This window comes from Zonotrichia albicollis, chromosome 6, assembly GCF_047830755.1.
Source record: "Zonotrichia albicollis isolate bZonAlb1 chromosome 6, bZonAlb1.hap1, whole genome shotgun sequence".
In the NCBI taxonomy this organism is placed as follows: Eukaryota; Metazoa; Chordata; class Aves; order Passeriformes; family Passerellidae; genus Zonotrichia; species Zonotrichia albicollis.
In genome coordinates this window covers 1,498,449-1,523,991 of record NC_133824.1, presented here as the reverse complement: position 1 = coordinate 1,523,991, position 25,543 = coordinate 1,498,449, and the positions used below count along the sequence as shown (strand labels likewise).

At 39.0% G+C, this 25,543-nt stretch overlaps 1 protein-coding gene across 1 annotated transcript in view; it reads right to left on the bottom strand.

The window, feature by feature from the left end:
- Positions 1–1,073: 1,073 nt before the first annotated feature.
- Positions 1,074–25,543, bottom strand: part of JAG2 (jagged canonical Notch ligand 2) — a 67,559-nt gene continuing 43,089 nt past the window's right edge. Inside the window, exons 6-26 of the mRNA XM_074542246.1 lie at positions 24,371–24,501; positions 23,876–23,995; positions 21,865–21,978; positions 20,907–21,020; positions 20,234–20,347; positions 19,663–19,709; positions 19,211–19,384; positions 16,702–16,852; positions 16,276–16,440; positions 15,585–15,698; positions 14,457–14,570; positions 13,968–14,081; positions 12,982–13,098; positions 12,289–12,316; positions 11,349–11,434; positions 9,066–9,179; positions 8,759–8,874; positions 7,301–7,546; positions 6,735–6,866; positions 5,554–5,710; positions 1,074–2,724 (exon numbers count right to left, since the gene is read on the bottom strand). Of these exons, the coding sequence (XP_074398347.1) occupies positions 2,252–2,724; positions 5,554–5,710; positions 6,735–6,866; positions 7,301–7,546; positions 8,759–8,874; positions 9,066–9,179; positions 11,349–11,434; positions 12,289–12,316; positions 12,982–13,098; positions 13,968–14,081; positions 14,457–14,570; positions 15,585–15,698; positions 16,276–16,440; positions 16,702–16,852; positions 19,211–19,384; positions 19,663–19,709; positions 20,234–20,347; positions 20,907–21,020; positions 21,865–21,978; positions 23,876–23,995; positions 24,371–24,501 (2,941 nt within the window). The 3' untranslated portion in view covers positions 1,074–2,251. The remainder of the gene's footprint in view (positions 2,725–5,553; positions 5,711–6,734; positions 6,867–7,300; positions 7,547–8,758; positions 8,875–9,065; positions 9,180–11,348; positions 11,435–12,288; positions 12,317–12,981; positions 13,099–13,967; positions 14,082–14,456; positions 14,571–15,584; positions 15,699–16,275; positions 16,441–16,701; positions 16,853–19,210; positions 19,385–19,662; positions 19,710–20,233; positions 20,348–20,906; positions 21,021–21,864; positions 21,979–23,875; positions 23,996–24,370; positions 24,502–25,543) is intronic.

The window sequence follows — 25,543 nt, the reverse complement described above, 5'->3', positions numbered from 1 at the left end:
AATTGGGAAAGGACACCTGCTCAGGCCCCTGCATGCTCAGCCAGCCCTCTGCTCACCCAGGAGGCCAAGCCCTGCTCAGAGAAGGCTTCACTGAGCAGCCAGGAGGAGAATCACTGCAGAACAGGCATGTGGAACACACAGAACATCCCGAGCTGGATGGTGCCCACAGGGACCATCCAGTCCGACTGCTGGCAGCCAAACACAGCCCTGTGCTCTGCAGGGAGAGCTGGAGGTGTCCCCGAGGCCCAGGGGACAGCACCTCCTCCACAGCTGCCCATGGCTCAGCAAGTGTTGGAGTTCAGTGCTGCACTCGGGTTATGGGAAGTACTGGGAATTAAACCTGGACTTTCACTCCTCCTCTCTTTAGCCTGGCCACAGCTGAGCTCCAAGAGCTTAGAAAGCAAACAACAATCTGAAGTATCTTACACACAATGAGGGAATCATTTTATTAGATTATGGAAGACAGCAGCATTACAGTACAAAAAGTTACAAGAGTAGCAGAAAAAAAGTGTTTTTGGTTTAAATACTCAGGATTATACTGGGGAACATGAGAAGGATAGTACCCTTTTCTAAACTAACTCCTAACCAGGTTATCAAAATAAGTTTTGAATATTTAGCACAAGTAAAAAAGTTACAACAAACATCATTATAAAATGCTTTAATAAATAGTTTCTTTTCTGAAAGGTTTTTTTTTTAAGAACATGTCAAAAAAAATGTACTAAAACAGATGATCCTGCAAAGCAAATCCTGCATTCCTGTATAAAATAACTGGTTTCAAAACATTAATGTTTACATTGTTCGTGGGCCAGAGTTTACACTCTCAGACATCCGTTCCTCTCAGTGGTAGGGTAACTAGGTGTATGTAGTGTTATGCTTCTTCAGTAATTAAAATAAACTTATAGTCTGCCCAGTTAACAGAAATAATAAAAGCCTTAAAAAAAAAAAAAAAAAGCATAAGCCTTCCAAAACATTTAACCATTTCTACTGAGGTACTCCCATCCTCTGAGCTTGCCAACCTTTTTCCTTTAGAGCGAAAGATGAATAAAGCACAACAGAAACAAGACTGAGGAAAATATTGTTCCCTTCATTAGGCCTGTATTTAAACGCAAAAAAGTAATACCACATGTAATTAACATATTCACAAAAGAAAAAACAATGCCTCTCTATGTTGGTACTGTACAGTAGATGCACCCGTTAGTGTTCTTGAGATGGGCTGAACATGGGGATAAACAAACATTTCTGGATCTATTTACACGTAAGTGGTTATGCTCCTATGTAAATACAAATGACCAACAGATTCCTAACATTGATTGTATTAACATCATTTTCTAATCTGGACATAATACCAAAAAAAAGTCTTATAAACTGCCATAGAACCTCCTTTTCTGCAACATAAATTAAAAGGAATGACATGTAAAAAAAAAAAAAAAGACCAAAATATTTAACTTATTAAATCAAATATACAGAGTGATTCATTTAATATGTACATATTTACAAAAAAAGCACTTTCACTATTAGAAAATAAACTGTGTCAGTTGGGGAACCTAGAGTTCTCACAATTTTACTATATTGATATGGCAGTCTTTGACAGTTGCTATAGAAAAAGTTTAATCTCAAGGCACTTGTCACATGCTTCAATACTGCAATTCTAAAGTAATTCAACAGAAATAAAAAGGCCACTTTTAAACCACAGTTGAAAGATCTCTATAATTTTTTTTTGTTCCTATTACAAAGTGTGTAAGGCAAATTTGGAAAAAATCTTACAGAAGCTACTAACGTAACAAGTGCAGTGAGCTGCCATTAATAGAGATTCAAAGTCAAGAAAGCAGTTTAAAGTTCACACAATTTCCTCAACCAGGAGGTTTTAAAGCCACCATTAAATTAGAGCAAGTAATAAAAAGAAATACATTCTGTAAACAGTGTACAGTCTTTTGTAATAAACTTTACACATATTGAAAATACAACCTCTCCTCTGCCACACAGCGAGTGTATTATAAGTAAACTTTACAAAAATAGCAACTATCAAAGATTACTCATTTTTTTTTTCATCTGACAGTCATTGAATAATTTATACAAGGCTAAAGAAACAAAATAAATTTTATTTATTATTTTTATTTATTTTTTTACGCAAAATAAAGAAACTATGAACATTTGACTCCAGATATTTTTAGTCCTTGATGCAAAGTGGAGATGTCAATTTTTCCCCTCCCCAGCAAGCGCAGGCGCAGTCTGCCCACATCCCAAATACAGGTTAGTCTCTACTGCCTTCAAAGTTTGATGCATTCACATTTTTTACAGATCTGTTGTCCATTTTGCCTATTTGGTGGGATTTCTTTACTGGACTGCTCTCTGATGTGTCAGACACCTTTGTCGGCAAAGGCTTTGCGAGTTTGTGAGAGAGGAATTTGTCCATTTCCTCATCTCTTTCCTCCTCTTCATCCTCCTCTTCCTCATACTCTACATACTCCTCCACCACATCACAAGTTCTCTTTTGAGGAGATATGAAGTTTTTGCATTCATAACGAATGTCTTTGTTACTGTAAGATCTGTCTATAGGATTTCTTATGGGATTTAAAGGTGCCCACTGGTTATTGGCACCCTCTTCTCTGGGAGGACGGCTTCTCTCTCTCTCTTTTCTCCTCTTCCGAGTCCACCACACGCAGATGATGATACAAGTCAGCCACACAATGCTAAACACCGCACAAAGAATTGGAACCAAATAATCTGGAGGGCAAATGGAAAGAAATAAAGTCTTGTGTTAACAGAACAAGATATACAGCACTGGACATTTGCAAGAAAAGGATCCATACTTGACTACAGGTGATCCCCTGAACCATTTTTAAGATAAAGGAATTAAGATATTTTTATAGCACAATAACAACTACCTGAATGCACCAGGTCTATTTGAAAGTGCTCTTTACTAGTTTAGTTTTACATGACTAATGATGAGGGAGGAAAGTTCCATTTGAAATCTTTTGTCCTCTCCAACAGACAAACTGGTTTTGTTAAGTAGCATCCTTCTCTAGCACATATGCAAAGTTGGTCGAGAAAACCTGAGTCATCCTGCTAATTTGTTCTAAGAAAAATCCTATCCTAGCAGGAGGCAGACAATGGAGTACTGTGCACCTAAGTTGCTCTGAAGTACTGGCACTTGCACCTGCATTTATCATCAGTCATTTACCATCAGCATCTACAGACATTTATGTATCAATGATCTCCAAAAACATCCAGGTTAGGGCTACATAACCAAATTGATCATGGATTCTTTAGCAAGTTCCTGTTCTACCTCAGGATGAAATACCAGAATATTTGCCCTAGGGAGAAGAGTCTTCACTGCTCAATGAACAAACAAAAGTTGTTTGTTGAGAGAGTGGAGAAAAGCAATTGCTCAATCCAAATCCCACTATAGTGATCTCCCAGCCACACAGACACAGATTATTTCTCTAGGAAAATATTTCTGAAAATTTTATGTATATTTGGATTTCTTCTGCCCCCCTTCCTCAAGAGCTGTACAGCTAGGAGAGAATAACAGCTCTTTTCTGTTCTTGATAAGCAAAAGCTCACACATGGTGAGGGGCAACAACAGATGAGGTGCTTTGTTTTTATAGAGAGCAACAGGGCTGTTCAACAGCTCTGCAGACAAATGCTGTCAACCCACCACTCCAATGCCTGATCCAAACAAATTCCCTCAGCAGTTTTACAATATCTGCTTACAGAATAACCTGGAAATGACTATACAAAAACAACCAATGTTTCAACACCACAGTCCTTCCCTCCAATGTTCAAGTGCCTTCTGAGCACATTCTTAGTGGAATGTGACACATTCTCAAACATTTCCTTTTGGTACAGGAAGGTGAGTACACTGCCAACATGGCTGGCCTCAAGGGATCTCAAAATTGTATTTTAACAGTTATGGGAAGGGTTGCACTCACATGAGTAACTGCTATTCTCTCCTGATTTTTCATAAGCAACCTAACATTAAATCATGAATGGGAGAAATACTTCAAAGAAAAAGAAGCTCTTTATTACCGTTTCTCCAAGATTAGAACACAAAGCTTGCATTCTCACTGCTATCACATCTATTACTTCATCATATGACCATGGATCCAAGTTCACTTAATAACAGGTTCTTTATCCAGAATTTTTGGCATAGAGATTCTAAATTCAGACTACTTTTTCTTAAAGCTAGAGAAGCCAATGAAGCATCTAAATTATCAGCTCCACCTAGACACTTGAGCACCCCACAGAAATGAGATTCTCAACACATAGGCTCTCAAGCACATTTTCTGATAGCTTTTCACCCACCTCAACCAATTAAGGGGCAGCAGTAAATAAATAAAATCCCAAAACAGGTTACAGTTTGCTTCATAACAACTCCACTTAAGAACTAAGGGCTAGTGGTCAATACTGAGCACCCATGTTAAAATGAGGAGTCTGGAAACCATTTTGCAAGAGGACCCAAATTAATTCACTGTTTTGGGAGACTCTTTAAATGTCATTGAGGTGGGAGGCAAAGTAATCTGCAGCCCTTTAGCCCTAGAATTTAATAAGCAATCAGAAAAGCCAGAGGGCTGAGGCATGCCAAAATCCCAGCTCAAATTCTTATCTCCTACCCAACTGCTGTTTAAGGCAAGCACACTCCTTCAGGAGAGCTGAGGAAACAGTGCATTTGCCAAGACTTTAACAGATGAAAGGCATTTCCTAGAAGGAAAATACAAGGGAAGTGGAACCAGGCAATTGTTTAGGCTATGGATGGAAGATCTTCCAGAAGATTATGTTGGGGAGGTCTAGGAAAAAGCTGGGAGAGCCTCCTACCATTGTAAGATTTTCACTCTGGGGCTTGGTTGAACTTGAGCCTACCAGTGGTCTTCCACAAGCCCATCTCCTGCCTCCCCCAGGCAGGAACACAAGTATGCAAAACCTCCAACAACTCAGTTTGGCACAGCTCTTGGAGATAAAGCTCTCCAATCACACCATATCCTCTTAAAGAGGAATGAATGCTACATTTCAAGCCAGCTGTGCACTAGTGAGAAACACATGTTGAAAAAGAGAGCGAAGTTTTACATCATGGCCAAGTATTGGAAGAAACTAGACATCTTTAACTCTTGTTAAGGTAAATAAATAGCACATGAACACTTCAGAAGAGATTGTATCACACCACACCTTCTCTCTCCCCGAATTTTCATTTCCTCACAGCCTCAGTGCAGCAGCATCAAGGGCTGAGGCTGGTTCAAGGTTAATGTAGGAGAATTGGACAGGCTTGGAATTGCACACAACAACTGCTGATCTTATGAAAGGTGTGCTTGGGCTGGAAGTCAAAGCCAAAACCATGGCAAGAGTATCTGAGCATGTCACTTAGGGATGAGGTTAAGTTTAAATGAGCACACAGGCACAGAATCTTGATCTCAAAGGTGCTTTCTCTTCAGTTAGTAACAGCAACTAAAAACACAACCCAGTGGATAATTTTCTCCAATATGTAAAGAAAGATAAGAAAAGTCTGAGAGCAGGGGAACAAAAAACACACCACAGAGGAGGTATGCACTGGAACCTTACCTGATGATGAATTCCCAACAACGATGGTCTCCACTTTGACTTCAGTTACTGCCAGCATGACCGTGCTGTTCTGTCGCTTGGTGATGGCATTGACTATTGTGTTAGCAGCATTCTGAATGAGGCTGTTATCTTGTTCATCTCGGTGTGGGACAAAGGACTAAAGGGAGTGAAGGGGGAAAGCAAGAAGTTATTGCAGTCACCTAACCATGGAAGTGTACTTTTTAAATCTAGCAACATTTTAATTGAGTTCACTCAGTTGAATTTGCCTGACAGTAGCTACAAACAGTTCTGTAAAAGTTTACCACAGCAACAGCATGGCTGGCTCTCCCCAAACTGCAGATGCAGTGTCAGACTTGGTGGGTAGCACACCTACTTGTTAATTTAACATACCTCAAAGCATAGGCAGCGACTTCCATGTTACTTAAACCGATGAGCTAAACTTAGTCATAGTTTGGAGCAGTTCAAGACATGTGGATTATCTAGATAGAAGCTTGGGCTAATAACAGTCTGCTCTATTTATACCATACACTCTGGTCCCTGCATCATGGCTCAGCATGTTCTTTACAGTACTAGCAGACACATACAGTCCAGCTTCTGCCTGGATAAACATTTACCATGAAGATTAACTCTTGCTTGAAAACTAAGCTATGGAAGGGATTGAGCTGTAAATGCATCTAAAATAAGTCTTTAGTTAATTAGGGCAAAAGTTACTTTCATCTACTTGACTTTCACCTTCTTCCACTTAGTACCTTATGTTTAAAGGTAGCAGCCATTACGAAGTATGCTTTATGAAGCAGCCATACACTAAATGCACAGCAGAAACCTCTTCACAAGAACAATCCAGCCACCTGTAACCATATCTCCTTACTGAGAAGGTCAAGAGCCCAAGATTTCTGACAGAACAAGTAGGCACCTGTTCACTAATTTGGGCCGAACTGGTCTTTGAAGTAATTTATTATCAGCTTGTAGTAGCCATCTGTCATTAACAAAACTTGCAGTTTCAGCTCTCTGGCAGGGTAGGAAATTGTGAGATCACAAAATTGCTTTGCAGCCAAGACCAGGCCACAGATTGGTCCACCTGCATTCAAGTGAAACAAGTTTGAACAACTTCTTCCCCAGTAAAAACTAATAAGAAAACATTTGTATATATATATATGTATACACACAGGTCTCATACTTACAATAGCAACTTCCACTGCATTCTCTGTGGAGTAAGATGGATCACACAATATTATCAGAGTTCTGTCCCTAGAAACAGTCCTAGTAGCTGGTAAATACCGGATTTCAGAACAGATATTTTCTGTTGTAGTGCCCTGTTAGAAGCAAGGGAGATTGTGTGATTTTAGTTCAAGTATAAAATAGCATGTAAAAACAAAGATCTTCAGAGTTCTTGCAGTCGCTAAGAACTGATGAAGACAGCAAAGAGGGGAGCAAGAGAGGGCAGAAAAGTGAAGAACAGGGTTTTGACTGAAGGGCAAAAAACTGAGCTTGCATGATTATGTTAGTACAGTCTGAGCTTGAAATGTAAGTAGTTCTTCAAGACTCAAGAAGATGGAATATTCAGTACAAACCCAAATTTTGCCTCACCCTTTAGACAAAGCTCAATTAAAAGCAGCAGGAGTCTAGTAATAAAATTTCCATGCTTATAATAGCAAGGAGTCATACTAGAAACCTTAATCTTGCATGCTCTGACATAGAATAGATCCCTACATATATTGCCACACTTCATTAAGAATTCCATTCTCACCTGGGGGACTTTGTCTCCATTAAAAATTAAAGTAATTCTAGCACAGTCATTGTCCAAGTACCCAGAATTAGGCAGACACTTGATATTGATAGGCAGAGGTTCAGAGGAACTGCATTCTCCCCAGTCTGTGCATGGTGGCTGAAAGCATTTCATATATTTCTCCTGGCATTCTTGACCCATGGGACACTGGTTATTGGAATTATCCCAGTATTTGTGTAACAGACAAGGCTTTTTTCCACACCACACCTAGGAAATAAAAAGAATGAAGCACTGTTACAGGTAGTTGCTCTCATGCATCAAATCCACATAATTCCAAATAAATCCAATCCAATTCACACAGAAAAATATCTGTCTTTGATAATGCTGTAGTCCTATTAGCAGATGGATCTGCTCTTCCACAAAATGAGGACATTTAGTACAGACACAAGAGTAAAAATCTGTGCAAAGATAATCTGAGAAACCACTGAATGGGCATATCTCCTTGAAGTTTATAGATTTGTCCCACTTAACTGAGTTATACAGAAATTAAGGCATTTATTTTAATTTAGTCCTCTGAGCTTCTACAATATAGAAAGAGCAATATCAACATAAAGAATAATTTCTTCAATATTCATAACTGAGACCCTGCCAGAGAATGCAGAATATGTTAAGAGATGATGCACACTGGTGATAAGCACAACCACTCCAACCATGCTCCCAAAAGGTAACAGTTTGCTGGTACCCACAAATTACTGGGGTGCAGCAATTTCCAAACACAGCTCCATTCCAGGAACTGGACTTGGATGATCCATGGGGATCCCTTCCAACTCAAGATATTCTACAATTCCACAAAGCCTTTAAGAGCCTACATAGTACTGCACAGCTATTTAGGAACTTAGGGATTTCTTAAAGCACAGTTGTCTGCAAGTGTTCCATAACACATGGAAGAAATCAAATACCACACATGGATGAGTTGAATTTAAGGTACATGTTCAAACTGCATTTAGGTCTTTTCCTCAGTCACAAAACCACTAGGATCTAGTTCACACTAAACATACAAAGGTTGAAAGCTCTCAATTCATAAAGCTACTGAAGAACAATACAAAAAGGCAGTTAATACTCAGTGAAAAATTTCTTCCTACATGTCCTCTATCTTGGAACTCATATTTCAGTAAATTAGGAGTTCTAAAACTGTGTTTACGAAGTTTCAGCAATGTGATTTATTTATCCTTTATTCCAGCTCATATCTATTTTCTGCAACAAGTAGTCTAGAGAGTCTGTTCTAGCAGGTTGACAGCAGGATAGTAACTTATGATATCAAAGACAATCCATAACTACTTTTACAGGAAGTCACTTAAAACAAAAAAAAAAAAAAACAAAACAAAGGAAATTTAGAGGAGACAAAGACTAACTGGTGCATGAAGAACAATGAGTTTATCTCAGCCACAGAAATTTAAGAAAATAGGCCAAAATGCCTACCTTGGTGCAGTCAATATGTCCATCCAAACAGTGGCAGCTGTTGCACTCCTGTTCCCACCGGCTGCCATGGGGAAAGGTCATTCCTTTCAGCCAGCAAGGCTTTCCAATTCCAATCACTAAAGAGAAAAAACAACCCAAAAAGCACAGATACTTCACCTCTTCAAGTTATATAATAAATACTATACAAATTTAAATTAAAAATATTAGCTACTATTCCTTACATATCAGACTATTGTATAAACTTTATACTGGCTACATTGTACCCTGTTGTGTTTTGGGTAAAGGTTGATAGCAGCTATCAGAATACCTTCTTGGCATCTAGGACCAATTCTTCCAGGAGGACAAGTGCATCGGTATCCATTTATTTCATCTATACAGGTGGCACCATACCCACAAGGAGAAGACTGGCATTCATCAATATCTGGACAGAAAACAGTAAAACTCAGTGATAAGGACACAGGACATTGTAATTAATAATTTACTGAGGTGTAATCTAACAGTACCTTCTTTCTGTAAAAGCAAAGGACAGCGTGGTTACAGAATTAATCTTGTAATTAAACAGTTCTGCCATTTCAGCAATACCCTGCACCAGATTTCTCATAATTGCAGCCTAATTGAAGTTCTGGTAATCAAAACAGCAGTCATATGCTGACTCATCTCACAGAGCAGAGGTGTTGGACAGCTGAAGGTGTTAACGCCTTGTCCACATTCAGCTACAGAACAAGTCCCACATCCTGTTCTGGCACCAATCTCAGACATTTAGGCTTCACACAAAAAAAGCATGTGTTTTCATGAAGTTATCAGAGGGCAAGAGCTGAACAATGATCTTGCTCAACAATGCTCAAAGAAGTGACTTGCTGCAATACAACTGACCAAAAGGCAGAAGAGTAACAGTTTAGTTTGTAACACACATTTGATGAACATTAATAACCTTGAAATAGTGAGTACATTAATTTAATACGTAGATACTTAGCATAAAAGCCTCTTTAGAAAACCCTTCAAAGATTCAGAGGCTTAGCCACAGAAACCAATGGGAAAAGGCAGGGAAGCATGGTCCATTCAGAGGGACAGCAATGTGTCATTTGTTATCCTGGGGAAGTGACCAATACTGATTTATGCAACAGAAACCAGCTCATCAAGTTGTGAGCTACAGGCACCAACTGCTTAATTTTCAACCAGAAGCATCTCTCTTCCAAAGCATCTTTTCAAAGTTTTCTTCCATTGAGTATGAATGCCCTTTCCAACCCCAGAGAGAACCTGTTTAAACACCACTTCTGATCCAATACACAGTATCACCTTATTTTAAAGTACAGGACTTTGAAAATGAACATGAAAAATGGCAATAGTGAGATTGCTACACTTGTAGGCAATGTACAACAATCCAACAGATATGGGAGGGGTTTGGGTTCAATTTTAGCTTCCTTCAAAAGTGCACTAAGATCCAAACTTCAACTCTTTCCTGTCTTCACACTACATAGGTTTAAGATTCTCCAGCCTCTGTATGCTGGAGAAAAAAGGTGGTTTAACTCTGTTTCTGAATCAGCCACAAAAGACTTTTTTCAGAGCTATTCCTTCCATCTATACCAGTCTAAACAAGTAAAAAAATGCCTGCAGTTCCATTACAAATGCACAGTATTTGTATTTGTGACATCCTAGCCTTAAGAGAAAAAGGAACAGGCAAGGAGAACTCAATATCCCTTTCTGGGTATCTGGATCTAGACATACAATGATTGCCATGCCTGGTTCTGAACTGAGACACCACTGAGCTGATGCTTCCACAAGTGCTGCCCTCCACCCAGAAGCGCTGGCTTGTTTGCTCTATTCCAGAATGAGGATGAAGTCTCAACTTGAAAGCACATCACTATACTGATGGAGTGGAAGGACCAAGCCCAGAAGCCTTGAGGCTACAGAATATACAAAGTCTGAGCTTCCAAAGCAGAAAGGAAAAAAAAAAAAAAAAGGTATATATCCATTAAAGTTAAAATGGTAAAATTCCTTCAAAAAGACAAAACCAACCAAACAACAACCCCCCCCCCCCCCCCACCAGCTTGTTCCACAACACTTCAAAATACTTTTAGGGTCTGTTTTTTTCTCCTTCTTTTTGGCCTCCACCCTTCAGAATAATTGCAGTGTAACAGGTTTGTTTTCTAGCTTTGAAAGACCTTTATCATACTTCTGCTATTCATGTGCCAGCAAATGTTTTTGTTTCCATTTGGAATGTCTCAGTGCATTCTGGTTTCTTACATTAGGTGGAACACATTCAGATATATGTCATCTTTACCAACAAGATATTTATCAACAGAGAAATATTGAAAATTTAGGCTTCTATGAACCAGCACCCCAGAAACCTCAGAATTATCCAAGAAAATCCAGCAATCAAGTCTTTAAGCATGATTTAAGCCAACTCATTTCAGTGCCATTTAATGAAATGAGTAACAGACCATAACCTGCTATTATTTACAAGGTATCAATACCTGGCTAACAGGTGGCTTCTGCTTCATAATTTGGAATTCAGCTGAGCTAATGTAAAAAGGCTCACCAGGTGTTCTTTCCAATTTGTGCAGAGTGGTACAACCAGCCAGGTACTTACTGATTCTGCAGTCAGGACCAGCAAAGCCAGGGGCGCATTCACATCGGAACCAGTTCACTCCATCGACACAGATCCCTCCGTTGTAACTGTGAATAAAAAAGGTGCTTAACAAGCCATCTACATTGCTTCATTGGTCAATTAAAGCTCTGTTAATTAAAGCTTCTGCTGCTCTTTGGGGGGACAATTTATATCTATCAAGAGCAAAAGCATAAAGCTGGGTAAACAATATTGCTTAGCAAGTCTGCAGCTAAACAGCAGCATCCTACAGATGCATGAGGAAGCACATCCACAGAACTCAGGGAGGTAAAACAGCACTTTCAAGGGAATTCAAAGAAAGTCCAAGGTTTTCTAAATTTAATTGCTTTTTTAATACATGAAGCACAGAAGATGGCATCAGAGCAGATAACTGAGAAAGATAAGGCAGATTGTTTTATCCACATCAGTTTTTTCCCTCTTCAATCACAAATAGCAGCCTCTGTACTTAAAACATTCCCATTTTCTCTCCCAAAAATTCAGTTTTGTTTTTAAAAATGTTTATACATAGTAATTGGTCCAACAGGACATTTTTATATTATTTAAAATTATTTATGGTAAACTAACAGGTTTTGATTTCTCATTTTTTACTCTACCCAATTACAAATACTTCAAATTTTATTGTATGTAGTTCACTTCCTATCATTGTAATTTACTGGTCAGTTCCACCATGAAGACTACACTGAAATACTTTATTTGTTCATACATGAATCAACTCAGCTTGTTTTGTGGTCTTTGGTGCTGTCAAGGAATATGGCACAGCAAAAAAAATGGTTAGAAGATATTTTACAGAGGCTGGCTTCAATTATTTTAGAGTAAAATTAGTTCTAATCTGTAATGTAAATCCATATTACTGTGCTCATTTGTATTTTCACAATAGGTACAGGACTGGAGTTCATGTACTTACCATGGATGAGGGTTGCAGTCATTGGTATCTAGAAAAAAGAATATTGTCTAGTGTAAATAGTGGCACAACTTATTTTCTAAAATATAACACTATAGTTCAGAAGCCACTATATTTGATAAATAAAGAAAAATAAAGAAATATACAGAAATGAGTGTTTTCTTCCACACTTGAAAAAAAAGTTCAATTGTCATATATATCAACAGTAGGCAGCATAAAAACAGAACTCAAATTTAGAGTTTCCCTCCCACTCCCAAAGTCACACCTTGGGGGAAAAAATAAAAATCAAGGTTGCAGGCTTTACTCCACCTAGCCAATTCATTGTTTTGGTATGTCGAAGTACTTAACTGCAATCCTCAGAGAAAATAGCTTATACACTACTGCCTGCCTTCCAGATACTCTTCATTATTAAAATTATTTCTGTGAGTATTTTTTCTGCTCTGCACACATTTCCAAAATTATATTTTTATAGAACGTCGAGAGTGTTATTTTGGCAGAGACTGGATGCAAAAAGCAGCACGACAAACTCTCCATTCATTACTCGAGCATCGTCTTCTTTACCTACCTCCCACTCTGAATGATTCAGATATTTTGGCACATGAACCCCATAAACTTGCTTTGTTTCAGTTAACAGCTCTCTGCCAGACACTCCCAATATCCCAGGGGGATGCAGGGGAAGGAGGAGGAAAGCCTTACTCTGTGTGCATGTGCGTCCTTCCCATCCTTCCTTGCAGATGCACGAGAAGGAATCCCCGCTGCCAACACACGTCCCACCGTTCATGCAGGGGTTCAGAATACAGCTGCTGTTTTTAGCTTTGAAAACAGAAAAAGTGTCTGTTAGCCCAGAAAACAAAGAGTACCTATCATCTAGGTATGTTAGTGTCACAATCCTAAACAGCATTTAAGTCAACAGTTAAAAACTTACAAAAAAAATAAAATCCAGAAATACTCAATCACATGACAGTCTCTCATCCATTTTCACCATGGTCCCAATTCAATTGTTTAACTGAACCATGAAATTTTAATAAAGAGGAATTACCTCCTTTCTGCCCCATTTGTGCAAGCATTCTTCAAGTACTGCTAAATTATTACTTTGGCAGTGAGTTTTTCTTTAACCAGGCCGTGAGATTTTCTTTGCAATAAAATACAAGTATTTAAAGCTCAAGTTTTGGTTAAAAGCTGCAATTGTATCTAAAAAAGTAGAAAAACTCTATTAAATTATCTTCATTCAACTTCCTGATCACAATGGAAGTTTCATTCTCAGAAAGATGCACCACAGATACTACATTCAGTCTCCAAAGGAAAAAAAAATTAAAAAATCAAGTAGTTGCCTACAGCAGGGATTACACCTAATGGTCACAAACCTTGGGACTCTGCAATAAATTCCCAGGAAAATCTTTATAGAGGGCCTCTAAAGATCAATAGAAAAGTCAAGACAAGTCCAAGTTTTGCAAAACTGCTGAGGAGAGAAGCTATGGAAAAGACAATATAAGCAGCCATAGGAGAACAGCTTCCTAAAAATCAGTATCATGTCAGGTGAGTGGAAGAAATTATTTAAATTTCAGTCACCACCCAACTGGAACAGCTTTGAACTGGCCAGCCAGAACAGTGTGTGTATTTACTAAACAGTTGTTTATTTAAACATTTCTCTGCTTCATCTGTAGACAATTTTAAAAGCTTACCAGTGTTGCAAGTACTTCCTATCCACTCTGGAGGACACGAGCAGCGGAATGTGTCCCCATCATCATAGCATGTCCCACCATTACTGCAAGTGTTGGCATCACACTGGTATTCACCTACACAGCACAACAAAGCAGTTTTAACTTCTACTGGTCTTGCTGAATGTTAGAAACAGGTACTTCTTAATAACAAAATTAAAGAGACTTCATATTTAAGTGCACCAGTATCAGAAACACATTGTTCTGCTTGCTGTATTACAATAAACAACCCAAAGAATGGATGCTAAGGACATCTCTCACGAAACTGTTTCACTACATGAAGGAATAAATTTTTTAAATGTTCCATTTTGTGACTGGGAAACTGGAAGGGGTAAGGAAAGTGCACCTATTTTTTCCACTGTGATTGTTTCATTTTAAATTTCAGGAACTCCAGTCCCACGAGAAGAAAATAAATCTTTGGGTACTCTAAAGATCAAAGCGAGGAACACTTACGTGAGTGACAAGTTTTGCCTTTCCAGTCATTCTTGCACTCACAATAGAAGTCATTTACCAAATCAATGCATTGGCCACCGTTGTGACATGGGTTAGGAGAACAGTCATTGAAATCTAAAAAAAAAGTTATTCAAATTAGATGATCTAGCTCGGCCAAGGCCATGAGAAAACAGAAAAAAACCACTTCTTTATAAAGAAAATACATTTTGTACTACCAAGGGAGACAGCAATCCTCATTATTATGAAGTTATCTTTATACAAGCAAGGAAAAGACTTTGATTTAATACAGAACAACATGAATTATGACTTTCTGACAGCTTAGGAGCATTCAGTATGGCTTCCCAGTACAGCACCAAAAGTAGCTTGGTTTTTACAAACAGCTGTACTCTGAACTTCAGAAAGAGCTTTCCAGTAGGGACCACAAAGTCCTGAAAAGGTGCCCCAGCACAGGACATGCTGGGAGATGAGAGAGCCAGCTAAAGCTCCTTTGTTCTGTTTTAAAATACAGATTTACAGCCATTAGAGGTGGCTTAACCACATACATACATATGTGCACACATTAGACATACTTACACAATTATGGATTTTAGAGAAAGGTCCTTTCACTTGAAACAAACATTTTAATAGGGGGAACATAACTATTCCAGAACAAACTTCATCCAGACCACACAAAAGGCTCTTCTGACAGCAATGGCTGCCAAAAGCTGCTCAGAATGTATTTCACATCTTAACTGATGCATGTCCTGTATTAAGTCTCAGCAAGTCCTTGCCATCATGTTTTAGAACAGGCTTCGTTCAGAGCAGAAAAAGAAACAACTGCAGTTTCCTCTGAGGTGTCTTAACCATGAACTGGCCCAGTTCACTTCCTGGCCAGCACTCTTGCCTGTCCCCAGGACAAAAAGTTTTCTCCTCCTGAAATAAATGCTGAACTATACCAAAGAATCAGATTCTGCTCCTAGTAAAGGAGCTGAGGCTTTTGGAGCAGCTACCTAAAGGTATTTCTGAAAATGCTTCTGCAAATAAAACAATTATGGAACAGAGAAACTACCCCATTATTAAGCACATGCCAACCATCTCTGTTACAACAAGGCTGCATCATTTGGCCCTGCAACACTGAGCAGTACTCACTTGTGTCACACAGCTCTCCTTCCCAGCCACTTGAGCAGAAACATCTAAATGAATCAACTTCATCAATACATGTCCCACCATTTTTGCAAGGTTTCCCAAGACAGTCATTGATATCTGCAACAAAAAGTCAACAATTATTGCTCCAAGCTGTTTTCACCTACTCAGAGGTTTGATCTACATTTGTGTTTCTAGGAAAAGCAGCACAGAGTTATTGCTGCATTTGTACATGCAAAAAAAAAAGCTCAAACATCTGTTTTCAAGCCTGATAGGGTTTCTGGCTGTATTGTCTCACATATAACAAGTCAAGTCCAACCAGAGCATTACACTTACCTGGCAAGAATATTCAGGGGTTTAAAAACACCCAGACCAGCAATACAAGTTCTGATCCTCTCTTTGTGTTCTCATTTTGGAGAAATCTGTAGCTTGTGAGATTGTGCATAAAGGTAGTGGCTACAAACACATTTACAGGGAAGCTGGACTAAAACCAGTTTTCTATCACAGAGGAAATGCAAACCACTACTCTACAAAGACTGCTACCAGAAGAAACAATTTCAAGCAGTACATCTGAAACAGCACCTTCTGCAACTTCACTGACATCTAAATGTTTTATTTTATGTTGTAAAGCTTCATAACACTAACTTTCAAATAAATTTATAGCAAAAAGAATAATCTTTTACGAGCTCCTACTTACTTTCATGACAGTATGTTCCAGTAAAGCCTCTGTCACAGGCACAAGTGAAATTCCCTCCTGGCTGACTAATGCACCGTCCATGAGGCCCACAAACATTGGATGAAATGAAACGGATTCCTTCTTGGGTAGCGTTAGTGAAGACTTCTATTGTACAGCTGTCTATTACTGAAAAAGAAGGGAGGTCTTTAGACTAATGATCTCTATCACCAACCAGATTTTAGTTTTAAAAGAAGTTTTACAAGAATAAAACTAATAATGATTTTATAAGTCACCATCAAGCTCTTCGTAAATGAAGAGCACTTCCTCACTATTTTATGAAGTCTAAGTGAGTGAAATAAAAACATTTCTGCACTTTACTATTCCCCAAAATGCCTTTTTTCTTAAATGTACCACCACCAAGACAGATTTATGGACAACAGCAGCTACCTTTACAAGAATTGTTCTTGCAGTGGTCCTTGAGATGAGAACAATTTTTTCCATCATAGTCATCAGGGCAGGCACAGTAATAATCTCCTCCCAGATCATAACATTTAGCCCCATTCTGGCAAGGGTTAGGCTCACAGAGATCAATATCCATCTGTAAGAGAGAGACCACAGTTAGCAGCAGCTGCTTCATTTCCCAGGAGTAAGCAGCATTATCTGCTTTGCCAGAGACACAGATGAATGTACAAGGAACCTCAAGTTTTAAGGCTTATGAATCATAAATATTGCATTCCACCCTGCAAGACAGAGAAACTTCAGCTTACTTTAGTCTACCCTAATACAAAGCATGTCTGACACTGCTAAAAAAGTACTCCTTTGGAGGAGGCTGAATAAGCACATTTGCAATAACTCAGTGAATAATTACTTAAGCCATTAGGAGACACCTTACTGCAACTCCTCTGGATCATTATAAGTCACTTGTCTGTCCTTCACACCCACGTACCAAGTGCCACAAGGCAAGTTAAACACAAGTGCACTTGTCAGCTTTCTGTCTGCAAGAGACTTAAAATGCACAGAACCTGAATAAAATCCCATCCCCTAGAGCAAATTCTCTTCCCATCTCAATTAACACAGAATTTATTATAAAACCACACAGCTTGGAAGGGACCTCTAGAGGTCAGCTACTCCCCACCTCCTGCTCTAAGTAGGTCTAGTTAGACTCAGCTTCTCAAGGCCTTATTTTAAAAAATACCATCACTACACCACTTTACACATAGTTACATGAAATGCACTTTGAAATCTGACCATCTGATCCAGAGAGTAAAATTTAAACTTTGCCTTCATAATACAACATTCAACATGAACATTGCTGTGGCAAAACAATTCTGCTGCTTTCTGCTTTAGACTGACACAAAAGATCACTGATTTGTGATGCCCTAAATTGGTCTCAAAATCCACAAAGCAGCCTCAAAAGGGACATTTTTACATCACACATGTTTCCTCCAAATTATTTTTCTTAAGGACTGCTTTTCTCCCCCTCCAGTTACTTTTTCCTTCTTCACATCTCTCTTGGGAGAAAGATAACTTCATGTCTATAAAGTTGAAAAGCTAAGTCCAATTGAGGTTTCAATCCCTATTTTTAGCAGTTCAGTAGCTAAGTAGGAGAAAAACGCCAAACTAGCCACAGGAGAAGGAACACAAATGGTGTTAAGTATTTAATTCAGAGAAGCACATACAATTCCAGTCATAACAGAAAATTCTTAGCAAACCATTTCGTGCTCTCACACAGAACATTCAAAGCAAGCTATAAAAAATTAGCCATGGTCTGAGAAAGATTCTCAGATCTCCTCTATCAGATGTCTCCATTTGTTTCCTTCCATTAGTGTAAATTTCCCCTTCCCAATGCAAGTTCAGTAGCTGGTACTTTAGCATCTGGAATCAATGGTAGATATTTCCTGCAGAACACAAGGCAAGCAGCCAACTCCCCCCATTATTCAAGCACATTTGCTAAAACTTTAATTACACAGTATTGTATGAATCAGCCCAGAGTAGAGCACTGAAGTTATGATCCTTATGCAGAAACAGCTCATGAGCTATTAGGTGCTGCACCAGTTTGAATAAACTGTTTGGTATCTACAGTCCTTTCAAAGTTTGAATAAAATGAGGGCACTACTTCTTTAATAATGCAAATAACATAGAATAAAATTAGTTCAGTGTTTAAGAGAGATCACTTCAATATCCTCTACAAAAAAATTCTGGAGCAAATCCAAAAAAATTCTAGCCTAGTGCCTCCGCTTGATACCAAGCATAACATCCAGATGAATTTGACTATCAGCAAAAGCCAGAAAGTGAATACTTAATGCAAAATAATTTTACCCTGAAAAGCCTAATGTCCTCCCTAGAAAAGAGGAATATCTTCACCATGAATTACTTCAGGAATTACCACTAAGACTTCAATATTTCAGATCTGAGTCCTTAAGCACTAGAACTCCATGTTCCTATAATGATCTCAGAGTTTTAAGAGCTAATACTTGTCCATCTGCCTGCCTTTAGTAATTATGTTAATCATCACCATTATACATAATACAAATAATTGATATATAATTATTCTACTCCTACCAATAGCAGTAGGATTAGTTGAAGAGTAATTCAATTATGTGCCTCAGCATTATTAGGATGAGAACATAAAGCACTCCAGTGAAACAAAAGGACAAAGGTCCTGCAAATTGCAAAAGAAAACATTTAAAGCTTAAGGAATACCTGCAGCCTTAAAACCCTTAGGAAGGCCAACACCTACATACAACAACTTGCAGTTTATCAGGCTGCAAATTCAAGTGTTCAAGCTGCTATGACAGCGCTGCACAACAAATTTGCTTATTCAGAGTATCAGGTAACAGCTACGGCAGGCAGTGACGCTCCAGCCCTGGGTTACTCCCATTTAAACCCAGAGATATATTTCTTTCAGGAATTCAGTCCATGACAAGCATTGCAGTAATGTCTGCACTGCCCTCACCTCGCAGAAGACTCCTGAGAACCCCTGGGAACACAGGCAAGTGAATCCATTCACCAGGTCTTTGCAGCGGCCCCCGTTCTGGCAGGGATTGCTCTCACACTCGTTGGTTTCTATCTCACAGTTTTTTCCTGTGAAACCACGAGGGCACAAGCAGTGGTATCCGTTCACTTCATCCTTCACAGAGCAGGGAAAAGAAGCAAATGAAGAAGGTTTTGTTTATTGACAAAATTGGCACACAAAACTTCAAGTTATTTCTGTATTCTGGATTTGCAGACAGCAGTATCACCACAGAATTTTATTTTGTGAAATGGGTGCAAGACTCTGCAAGTACAGTATCAGATTTTTAACATTTTAACTCATTTAACCTGCAAACTGTAATTGCAAATTATAAAACTCAAAACCAGTCAAACAAAGATTAATTTTCAACAGGGAATGTAGTGAACAAGAGTTACCTTGCAAGTCCCTCCATTCTGGCACTGTCCATGACAGTCATTTATATCTATGGATAAAATATGCAAAGCATTAGAATTTAGACTGCAAGACTAAGCTGTAAAGTATAGGTTTAGCATAAAAATGGAGAACAAGTGATTTTCAAAAAGGCTTTTTTCTAGATGTTTCAATGGAAAGGAAAGATTCTTGATGTCTTAAAAAGATCCTTATTTTTTGAGAATAACCAATAGAAAATGACATTCTATACTTCTACTGCATTGTACTAAACATGAGATATCAATATAATATCAAACATTTCAGCTTTAAAGTATTTTAAATTGAATCAGTATATATTATTCAGAAACATGTAAGAGTCAAAATATTTATTAAAGTGTATCTCTAAGATCACTTTAATACTAATTACCTTTCAAAATATATTTTCAAACACTATTTTCAATTTACATTGCTATAAGTTAGAAAAATCCTGACAACAGGTATTTTTTCTTGTTAAAGTATGTAAACTATCACTTATAATATTTTTTTCTGAAGAATAAAGCATCCTACTGTCAACATACATACTAAAGAAATACTAACTGATATGACAATTTACTCCTGTCCATCCTGGAATGCAGTCACAGTAATATCCACCAATGAGATTTTTGCAAGAGTAAGCATTAACACAGGGTTTCCCCTCACACTCATTAGCATCTGTGAAAGAAGAGAAAATAAAGAATAGAATAAAGAACAAACCCAGAAACAGATTACCACAGCACCAAGCAAAGTGTCCATGCAATCCCAGCATCAGAAGCTCACATTAAACATTGGTAGGGCACTAAAACCATTTACATACCACAGGATTTTAATGCACACTTGCCCATTGTAGCACATGCATGTTATCTTACTCTTCCCTTGGCCAAAACTCAAAAGGACAATTTGTTAGTCAGGGAAAATCCCTCTCTGGCCTCCACAAGCTTAGTCACTGTTCTGCCACCATGGAAAAGGAGTTATCGTCACCAATGCTGCACTTTGCAACAGAAAAGTTATGGGGCATTCCAAAAGACTTATTACAAGTAAGGTTGAGTTGGGGCTTAAATAGTTACAGATCCACTTGAAACTTCTGGCTTTGAGATCTGCTAAAGAGGAGCTAAGACACCAATAACACACATTTTCTACATTTTCTTCAATAAAAACCATGCCAAAGAGACACAGAGTTATTCATTGTTTAGGAATAATCTCCAGTGGTCTCCAAAGCTGTAGAATTACTTACCAAGCTGGCAAGTTGCTCCAATCCACTGCTGTGGACAAATACACTCGAAGGCATTGACACCATCAATGCAGGTCCCTCCCTGAGCACAGGGGTTCGAGGCACACTCATCAATATCTGCAAAGGCAAAGGGGGACTCCATCACACAGCCTAAAGCTTGGCTTCACAGGTTCTGCTTCAAAGTTAGCTTGAGATGAAGGGGGAGAATGTGCAAACAAGCCCAGGCGCAGACTAACATTGCTAAACAAACTTTTACTTACGATTTCTCACATTTTTGTGACAGAGATGATCAGCAAACAAGAATCAGATAACCTAATAACCTACCTATAATTGCATAATCATTGAAAGTCATGTCTTTATATTGACACATATTTAGCCAGTTTTGGTTCAGTGGTTGGTAATTTTCAGGGTTTTTTGGTTTGGCTTTTGGGGTTTGTTATTTATTTTTGAGAACAGTTGCTGTTTGAAAACAGGTAAGCCACCTGTGTTCCAAATCACAGGCAACATGCAAACCTATTACAGTCCCACAATACATTTCAACCACTTCTCTGTCCTCTGAACCAGACACTTAAGTATTTAAGTGTGCAAATCTACTTTTCTTCCATTAAAGAAGGGGAGAACCTTTAACCTCCACATTTATATTTCTCAAAATGAAACCATTCTGTATTTTGCTTCAGAGTGGCTGAGTCAGGAATTGACAAACAAACTTTGGCAACAGGGCATTTCTTTGGATACAGTCCAGCTATGCTTCTGGTAACTTTTTTGATAACCGATCTCAACTGCATTGAGTCAATACTGTGGGCTGCACAGAACCCTCCTCTTTTCACTCTGCCAATGTTCAGCTCTTAAAAGACAGGGAAAGTGAAAGACTACCACCAAATTCCACACCCACAGAGCGTGTTATCACCAAGCATCAACCCTTCCAACCCAACAGGTCAGGCACCAGCAAAGCCATACCCACCAATAGCACATGTTGGTCCACTCCACCCCGATGGGCAGTGACACTTGAAGCCTGACGAAATTTCGTGACAAATTCCACCATTAGCACAGGGATTAGATACACAAGCATGCTCAGCTGGGGAGAAAGAAGGAAAGAAATTCTTGCTAAATACTCTTCCAGTATCAATTAAAGAGAACTTGCAGTTAAAAGGTGCATTGGGTAAAAGTAACCAAGAGAAATAACAGTGGAGAGATACCAGTACAGAAGTTTGGAGCCTTCTTCTACCTACAGAGAGTTAAGATTCCCAGCAGGAAAATGAAGCAGGATTTGACTGAAGACATTATCATCCTTCCCACCTAATGGCTCGAAAGCCTAAGCACAGACAGCTCACTCTATTTCAATTCCAGCAAAGCTCCCCACTGACACTTGGTTTCCAGCCATGCACTTCCACCTCCAGAGCACTCCAGCACTTCTTTTAAATTCAGTGAGAAAAACCAGATATGCTGTATGCAGAGGTCTGAGTTGTAGCAGTTTAAGGTCTGTTTAGCTTCATTCTAGCACTGCTCTTGCAAACAGCAGGGAACAGAGGTGCTCAGAGGCAGTGATGCTGCTTGTCACTCCATGTAGGGCTGTAACAGTACAGAGGCTGCACAAAACCATCAGGTTGAGGAGGGACAAGCTTTTTGTAACTTCCCCTCTCAGAAGCTAAAGAAGCCTTTTAGTACCAGTACCTAAAGCAACTCAGACACCAATCTACTGTTAAAAATCACTGTAGATCTCAACAAGTATATGGCTCCCTTTTCACTGTCTCCTCACTAAAAAGACAAGCTACTCCCCCACAGCTTTCAGGGCAAGCTATGGCAAGATTTCCTCCATTTTAGCCTAAACTTTACATCATCTACCAGCTGAAGCAAAATTTAAGTTTTGATGGTATCTTTAATACCACATAGAGCTTTAGGAAGTACAAAGATCTGCATCCTGATTAACTCCAAATACCTTCTGCTGATAATAGCTTAGTGAACTTAAGGCCAAGCAGTGAAGTTGAAAAAAAAAAAAAAGATTCTTTCCACCTAAAATTTTAACTATTAAGGAACAGCAAAATTCATAGTGAGAAGGTGTGAATATCACATATCAAGAAAGGATTCAACAAAGCATCATGACAAAAAAGAGCACCCAACTGACCACTATATGAAGAAAAATATGAAAGAACTAGAAACTGCACACTGCCCATTTACCTCCGAAGTGAGAATAACCAAGAAAAGTCTCCAGAGACCAAAACTGTCCCTAGAACATGAACATTTTGGTCTTTGTGTAACACAGTAACACATACACAGATAGAAAAAAGCAACATGCTATCTTTGTATCTGGTTGAGATAGGAACCAAGTTTTTCAAGACACAGATCTGTTAAAGGCAAAGCCATACTTCATCACAAATGTGGTTTAAATGCTCTCCTCCATTTTGCCAATAGGCACAAGGAAGACACTTTTTGTTCAGGCTGCTCAAGGTGACTCTGTAAGAGAGTTTCAGCCCATTTCCATAGGAGTTAACATTTCATTATTAATCCAAATATATTAGAAGTCTCACATTAAAAGATTAAGTTTCAGTTGATTAAAAAGGGTAGCCAACACATTCAGCCAACTAAAAATGGGGCCAAAGCCCCACATTAGAGTAGAAATTGAGGTGTCCATCACTTCCACCTTTCTTAGTCCCCAGTTTGGAACAGATGCATGCTTGCCAGCAAGCCAGAAGACAAGAAAATGGGCAGCAGAGAGTAAGGCAACAGGGAAAGCCACATGTCTGACCGATTTCATAAGACGCAGCCCAACTGCATATTTGGATTAAGGAAGAGAAGTCAAAGGGAATAAATAATCTTAGTCTTATCTAAAGGCAAACTGGTGCAGCATTTCTGTTGTGTTTGGTGATATTCTGAAGAGCCAGGCTCAGGCCCCAGAAAGGAGAGGCTGAGCACATCCCAGTGCAATGCAGCAGTGCTGGGGCAGTGCAGGGGTCCCACAGAGGTGTCCCACGTACCGATCTCGCAGTTCTTGCCCGAGTAGCCGTCGGGGCAGGCGCAGCGATATTCGTCCGGCTCCGTGTTCATGCAGGTGCCGCCGTTCAGGCATGGGTGGTGATTCCCACAGTAATTCAGATCTGCACAGAGAAAAGGCTCAGTCAGCAGGGAACACACATCACACCATTCCAGACACACAGATGCCTTTCTGGCTCGAACATCCTTCACCCACATCATCCCCATATTCCAGTGGCTAGCCTGTGATCTGGTAACTATCCACAGAACAGGGAAGAATGAACAAGAGACAACTGCAGGAGTTAGAAGAGTCAGGACAATTTCAAGCCTTTTGTCTTGAACTTCCTATACTTCTGATGCCTAGGCACCATCTGCCACACAAGAATTAAGGCACAGAAACACTCGGGTAGTTGCACACTAGCAGAAAAGAAATGGGGTTAATGAGTTATCAGTTAATCATGCAACTTAACTTATTTTTCCTGTACATTAATGTTAAGTACCTTTGTTACAGAGCAGACCACCCCAGTTGGTTTCACAATTACACTGCCATGGTTCATTACAGCTCCCATGAGCACAGCCTGGGTAGCGGACACACTCATCACAGAACTGTCCTTGCCAGCCATAATGACACCTAAGATGTAAGTTCACATGTTAAAAGTTAGCAACATGATGCTTCATCATCAGCATTACATGAATTTACAACACTACACTTACCATTCTCAAGAACAAGGCCAACTGTTCAATGTGCAACAGATAACAACACTTTATCCTGTTTAGAAGGGACACAACTAGTCCTGTTGAACATCCTTTATGGGAACTCATCCTGCTCAGATGTGTTACACACAATGGCAACAAACACCACCAAGCACTACACGTTATGAGAACTGGACATGAATTAGTTGGTCTTTCACAAGAAGTCCCATATTCACATAATCATCTCACACTAGGACAAAACTTGTGATTGATACAAGAAAGCTGAAATTGATTTTTAGAAGACTGCTGGCTTACTGCATTGAGCACCAGAGTGTTTTTCTGTGAAGAGAGATTTTAAGATAATAGCCAATTTGCTCTAGAGTGCTACAGCCTTAAAAGGGCAGGGCAGCCAGAAAGGCAGCAGTCTTGACAATTTTCTCAATGCCCGGTTTCTCAAGAAAACCTTTTTTCACAGATTTATTCCATTATATACTCAGTGGTCTCTAGTGGCACTATGGGAAAAGTACTTTTTGGAGAAAGGAGAAGTGAGAACAGAAACAGAAGCCATTAATAATTCATTTGGTTTAGAGTTGAAATTTCCCCACAAGATTTCTTCTGAGACCAGTATTTTTATGTTAATCTGTATCAGAACTCCATTAAAAGAAGCAACTGTTTATGCTACGGGGGGGAAGGGCATAGGCTAATGATTTTTAAAAACATATTTATACTTCACATATATTTGAATTACCAAGAAATAGTAAGCTTGCTCTTTTGGGCCAACAAAAGAAATGTTCTGTCTGTTAAGAGTGTATTTCTTATACAGAATTCAAAAAACATACTACCAATAAACAGCTCAGACTGAGCGAGATTTGGGCACATGCACAAGAGTGCAGCCCTATTGCCTAGAGGAAAAAAAAGCATTAGAAATGAAACTACATTTTTTAGATTTCACACCACTATTTTATAATCCACATAATTTA